General features: G+C 48.0%; 1 protein-coding gene across 1 annotated transcript in view; it reads left to right on the top strand.

Annotated features, from left to right (window-relative positions):
* Positions 1-499: 499 nt before the first annotated feature.
* The window catches only part of LOC130119126 (sodium channel protein type 4 subunit alpha B-like), a 256,811-nt gene continuing 250,641 nt past the window's right edge, over positions 500-6,669 (top strand). The window contains exon 1 of the mRNA XM_056287542.1: positions 500-631. Coding sequence (XP_056143517.1) covers positions 500-631 — 132 coding nt within the window. The remainder of the gene's footprint in view (positions 632-6,669) is intronic.

Genomic DNA, 6,669 nt, shown 5'->3' with positions numbered 1-6,669 from the left:
TGTTGGACCTGTGATGGCCTGGTGGCCTGTACAGGGTATCTCCCCACCTGCTGCTCAATGACTCCTGGGATAGGCTCCAACAGGGCGTGACACCGGTTGGGATAAGCATCTTGGATAATGAATGAATGACTCCAAATGCATGGAGATGTGGTTAAAAAAAAATTTTCAGGGAGAGAAAAAAAACATCATTCAAACAAAAATAAAATGATGTTTTTTGGGGAGAATTTCTAAACTATCGTGTTTGTTAGATGTAACTTATGTGCAGATAAAAGAGGCAACAAGAATGAAAATACATTTTTTTCATTTCATTTGACTGTCGTACGGGCAACTTAAATCCAAGAACTTAAAATCAGGCTTTCTGTTCTGTGTCCTCCCATAGATGACTGTTTTTTTTAACCTGTCCTACCCATCTATTTAATCACCCCCTCACAAATGCTCTGTCTCCAGGAAATCAATACACGGTAAGAGTGCTGTGCGTGAAGCCCCACAGGATGTCAGGATGGCATCTCTGCTGCCTCCTGCTGGTATGGAAGTCTTCAGACGTTTCACACCCGCTTCTCTGGAAAAGATCCAACATCGCCTTGACGAGGAGGAGAGGGAGCGGCAGCAAAGGAAAGAGAAAAACATAGAGGTAAACTTTCTTGTGGTGGTCATGGTATTTCAGAATCAGAATCAGCATCGTATTTATTGCCAAATATAAGAACATACAAGGAATTTGTCTTGGTATGTTTGTGCAAGAGGGAAAGATTAACAGTAAATAGTGACGATAAAAGTTAAAAAGAACAATAAATTAAAAATATATATGTACGCAAGATAAAAATAAAGATAAAAGTAAGGTGCAATCACCACCCGTTCAGAGTTGAAACATGAGAGACCACGTGACAGCCCCTGATGCCCAGCACTGGGTAGCAGGAGCTATAGTTTCAAAAAGATAAATAAAAATTTAAAGAAATTAGTTACAGAATAAGAGTTATTTACAGGGTAGTGCAGGTTTTATGTAAGGAGTCCATATACAGAGAGCACAGCAGGGAAGATAGAAGGGGGTTGGGGGTGGGAGGGCTGCAGTGTCAAGATCTGTGAGTGTCTGTGGTCTTGTTAGAAAGGCCTACTGCTGTAGGGTGAAGCTGTCCTTGTGGCATGAGGTTTGAGTTTTTATAGACCTTAGCCTCTTGCAAGAGGGGAGTGATTTGAAGTGACCATGGCCTGGATGGGAAGGGTCAGCTGTGATCTGCTCTCTTCACCTCTGTGCCCAGGAGATGTACAGGTCATGGAGGGATGGCAGGTTGCAGCCAATCACCGTCTCAGCAGAGCAAATTATACACTGCAGTCTGCTTGTCCTTGGCAGTGGCAGCAGATAGTGATGGAGGAGGTGAGGATGGACTCAATGATGGCAGTGTAAAAATGCGCCATCATTGGCTTTGGCAGGTTGAACTTCTTCAGCTGCCACAGGAAGTACATCATCTGCTGTGCCTTCTTGGTGAGGGAGCTGATATTCAGCTCCGACTTGAAGTCCTAGGTGATTATTCTGCTCAGGAAGCGGGAGGATTCCACAGTGTTGATTGGAGAGCCACACAGACTGATGGGGGTGGGTGGGGCTGGGTAATTTCTGAAGTCCACAACCATCTCAACTGTTTAGAGCATTGAGCTCCAAGTTATTTTGTCTGCACAAGGACACTAGATGGTAAAGTCCCCACCTGCAGGCAGACTCATCCCCACCAGAGACAAGGGCCCAATAAGGGTGGGGTCATCAGCAAACTTCAGGAGTTTGACTGACTGGTAACTGGAGGTGCAGCTGTTCATATACAGGAAGAAGAGTACAGAGGAAAGGACACAGCCTTGAGGGGAACCGGTGGTGATGGTCCAGGAGTCAAAGATGTGTTTCCTCAGCTTCACATGCTGCTTCCTGTCAGATAGTCTCTACAGGTATTAATGGACACATTGTATGCCAGCTGAATACTCCCCAAACCATTACACCTCCCCCAAAGGCCTGTACAATTGTAACCATACATGATGGATCAGTTGCCTCATGTTTATGCCACACCCTGAGTCTACCATGGTTACCAGAGAATATGTTTTGTCTTACGTAGTATTGTTTAATCCATTTTCTCCTGCTGATCGCTTTATCCTTTGTTATAATGGTCATACATTCTGTTTGTTTGACATTTATCTAAATCAAATACCATGATCGCTTGTTTCTCTGCAAGCAGCTAGCTAGCTAAAGTTAACTCAGCAGTAGAGTTAGCTTACATTAGTTCATTACCTGTCAACCTGCCACTGTCGGAGGTGTCAACACTGGAGCTGCAGTTGTGACAGACTGTCAGAGCTGTTAATGCCGGGGTCCCGGCTAGCCAATTACTTCCCAGCAACACCACCATAAGGATTACAAGTCCATTGCTGTGTCCATCCTCAGAACCATCTGCTGATTTGTCTGTTCCCTCTTGCTGTGGCTTTCATTCCCTGCCCTGCACAGTGCAACTGGCCCCATTGGACTTAGTGAGCTATTTTCCACCCTAACAAGTGAACACAATCTCACTGATCTGCATAATACAGCCACAAGCCCTTCTGTGCCTCAGGTCTGTATGACTGGACCTTCTATTCCATTTTTTCCCCGAGCGTCTCTCCACTCCTTCTTGAAATCACTTTCCCCTATTCTGTGGATTTTACTGTCCATTTTCTTCCAAAGTGGATCTCGGAACAGTTAATTCCCGATCCCCTGACTTTTCCCCTGCCATCAGTGATGATCAGGTACTCTGTCTCTGTGCTACTCAATTTAAACAAGAACAACATTAAACTCGCTCCACTCATAGTAAACGTTATTCTCTGCTGACATCAAACAGCTTGCCGTCTACACTCATTGGGGTCATGGGAGGCTGTTTAAGTACAACGCACCCATTGCCAATCACATCCATTCCATCTGCTCTTACTATCACCGTGCCAGTGTTAAAACACTGGCTAATTTGTGTCCATCCTCCAGAACACCTTCCCTGCTTCACTCACCTGTGCGTGTAAACACCATTACCAAAGCTGCCCTGCTGAACACCCAGTCCGTTAACAACAAGGCACTCTTATTGACTTTATACGTGACAACAACATTAACCTCATGTGTTTCACTGAGACATGGCAGAGACTGAATAACTACTACTCATTCAATGAAGCTCCACCCCCTGGATATATTTGTGCAGCACGGTGGTGCAGTGCTTGCACTGCTCCTTCACAGCAGTAAGGTTCAAGGTTCGATTCCCTCTGGGGCGGTGTTCGCAATAAGAGAGTTTGTGTCTGTGTATATTCTGCATGTTCTCCCCATGCTTATGTGGGTTATCTCTAGACTAGAGACCTTTCTTTGTGGAGTTTGCATGTTCTCCAGTTGAGCATGGGGAGAACATGCATTCAGGTGGATGTCCACCTTGATTGGTCCCTGGGCAGCTGAAGGAAAGGGCTGCCCACTGCTCTTGGCTGCCCCTGGAGGAAGGACAGTGGGATGGGAAAAATACAGAAAAGAACAGCCACCACTCCTTGTGTGTGTGTTCTAGTGTACACCAATCAGCCAAAACATTAAAACCACTTGAGGAGCATCTGGGTGGCGTGGTGGTCTATCCCGTTGCCTACCAACACGGGGATCACCAGTTCAAACCCCGTGTTGCCTCCGGCTTGGTTGGGCATCCCTACAGACACAATTTGCCATGTCTGTGGGCGGGAAGCCAGATTGTGGGTATGTGCACTGGTCACTGCACTAGCGCCTCGTCTGGTTGGTCGGGTCGCCTGTTCGGGAGGGGGAACTAGGGGGAATGGCGTGATCCTCCCACGCACTATGTCCCCCTGGTGAAACTCCTCACTGTCAGGTAAAAAGAAATGGCTGGCGACTCCACATATATTGGAGGAGGGATGTGGTAGTCTGTAGTCCTCCCTGGATTGGCAGAGGGGGTGGAGCAGCAGCCAGGACAGCTCAGAAGAGTGGGGTAATTGGCCGGATACAATTGGGGAGAAAAAGGTTGAGGGGAAAAAAAACCTCTTGAGGCCACTAACATCAGGGAATACCCTTACCATGAAGGGGTGTACCTTGTCTGCAACAATGTTTAGGTAGGTGTTACATGTCAAAGTAACAGCCACATGAATGCCAGCACCCAAGGTTTCCCAGCAAAGCATTGCATCACACTGCCTCCGCCAGCTTGTTGTCTTCCCACAGTGCATCCTGCAGCCATCACTTCCTCAGGTAAATGAAACACATGCATCTGGCCGTCCATATGATGTAAATTAAAACGTGATTCATCAGATCAGGCCACCTTCTTCCATTGCTCCAAGGTCCATTTCTGACACTCACATGCCCATTGTAGTTGCTTTCAACGGTGGACAGGGGTCATCAAGGGCACTCTGACCGGTCTGCGGCTATGCAGCTCCATATGCACAAATCTGTGATGCGCTATGTGTTCTGACACCTGTCTATCATAGCCAGAATTATCTTTTTTGAGCAATTTGAACTACAGTAGCTCTTCTGTGAGATCGGCTCAGATGGGCTAGCGTTTGTTTCCCATATGTATCAATGAGCCTTGGGCACCCATGACCCTGTTGTTGGTTCACCAGTTGTCCTTCCTTGGATCACTTTTAGTAAGTACTGAGCACCGCATACCAGGAACGCCCCACAAGATGTGCTATCTTGGAGATGCTCTGACCCAGTCGTCTAGCCATCACAATTTGGCCCTTGTCAAAGTCGCTCTGATCCTTACACTTGCCCATTTTTCCTGCTTCCAACACATCAACTTCAAGAACTGACTGTTCTCTTGCCGCTCAGTCCTTGACAGGTGCCAATGTAATGAGATATTCAATGTTATTCACTTCACCTGTCACCAGTTTTAATGTTTTGGCTGATTGGTGTATAGCTATAAGACAAATAAAGTCTCTCTTCTTCTCTATTTAGATTGATGAGCCTTCCCCCACTCTTGGTGGGGGGGCTTGCTATCATGTACAGGCAGAATAAGAAATTTAAATCCTAGCTTCCTTTGAATACCTGATTGAGTCCTCTCTACCCCTAACCCTAACCCTACCGGCAGCCTAAACCCCTCTTCTTCACTAAGTTTGCTGAGCTCATCACCTCCCTCTCCCCCCTCTGTCCTGCCCTACTGGTCCTTGGAGATTTTAATTTTCACATTGACTTCAACAACTCCTCTGAAGCCAATGAGTTTTGTTCCCTGCTATCCTCCCCTGGGGCCGAAGGGTGTGCTTCAATTATCAGGGCATCACACTGCTCAGCCTCCCTGGGAAATTCTACTCTGGGGTGTTGGAAAGGAGGCTTTGACCGACTGTCGAACCTCGGATACAGGAGGAACAATGCGGATTCCGTCCTTGGCCGTGGAATAGCGGACCAACTCTTTACCCTTGTGGAAGTGCTGAGGGAGGCATGGGAGTTTGACCAGCCAGTCTACATAGTATGTTTTGTGGACTTGGAGAAGGCTTACGACCGTGTATCCCAGAGCACTCTGTGGGGGGTACTGCGGGAGTATGGGCTACCAGGGCAGTTGCTAACTATAGGCCATCTGGTCCTTGTATAACCAAAGTGAGAGCTGTGTCCGCATTCTCGGCACAAAGTCAAACAAATATGCGGTGGGTGTCGGACTCCACCAAGGTTGTCCCTTGTCTCCGATTCTGTTTGTGATATTCATGGACAGGATCTCAAGGTGCAGCCAAGGTGAGGAGTGTGTCCGTTTTGAGAACCTCAGAATTGCCTCTCTGCTCTTCGCAGACAATGTGGTTTGTTTGGCTTCATCAGAACGCGACCTCCAGTGCGCACTGGGGCGATTTGCAGCTGAGTGTGAAATGGCCGGGATGAGAGTCAGCACCTCCAAGTCTGAGGCCATGGTTCTCTACCGGAAAATGGTGGATCGCTCCCTCCGGGTTGGGATGAGTTGTTGCCTCAAATGAAGGAGTTCGAGTATCTCGGGGTCTTGTTCATGAAGCGGGAGATTGACAGGCGGATTGGCGCAGCATCAGCTGTAATGCGGACATTGTACCGGCCTGTTGTGGTGAAGAGGTAGCTGAGCCGAAAGGCAAAGCTCTCAATTTACCAGTGAATCTTTGTTCCAACCCTCACCTATGGTCATCAGCTTTGGGTAGTGACCGAAAGGATGAGATCGCAGATACAAGCGGCTGAGTTTCCTCTGTAGGGTGTCTGGGCTCAGCTTTAGAGATAGGGTGAGGAGCTTGGATATCCAGAGGGAGCTCGGAGTAGAGCCGCTGCTCCTTTGCATCGAAAGGAGCCAGTTGAGGTGGTTCGGGCATCTGATTAGGATGCCTCCTGGGCGCCTTCCTTTGGAGGTTTTCCGGGCACATCCAAATGAGAGGATACCCCGGGGTAGACCCAGAACTCACTGGAGGGACTACATGTCCAATCTGGCTTGGGAACGCCTTGGGATCCCCTAGGAGGTGCTGGAGGGCGTTGCTGGGGACAGGGATGTCAGGAGTGCCATACTTAGCTTGCTGCTACCATGACCCCCTAGTCCACCCACTCCATACATTCTCTCAAGTATTTCTGTTCCCCGGACCTGGAATATCTCTTGCTCCTGTGTTGGCCATTTTGGCTGCCCAGAGTTCACAGCTGTGGTTATGATAGCTGTGTACATCCCGCCTGATGCCAACTCAGACCTGGCACTCAAGGAACTGTACAGAATAATCAACAAT

Source organism: Lampris incognitus, chromosome 10 (assembly GCF_029633865.1).
Source record: "Lampris incognitus isolate fLamInc1 chromosome 10, fLamInc1.hap2, whole genome shotgun sequence".
In the NCBI taxonomy this organism is placed as follows: domain Eukaryota; kingdom Metazoa; phylum Chordata; class Actinopteri; order Lampriformes; family Lampridae; genus Lampris; species Lampris incognitus.
The sequence above is the reverse complement of the archived record's forward strand: the minus strand, read 5'-3'. Positions and strand labels throughout refer to the sequence as shown.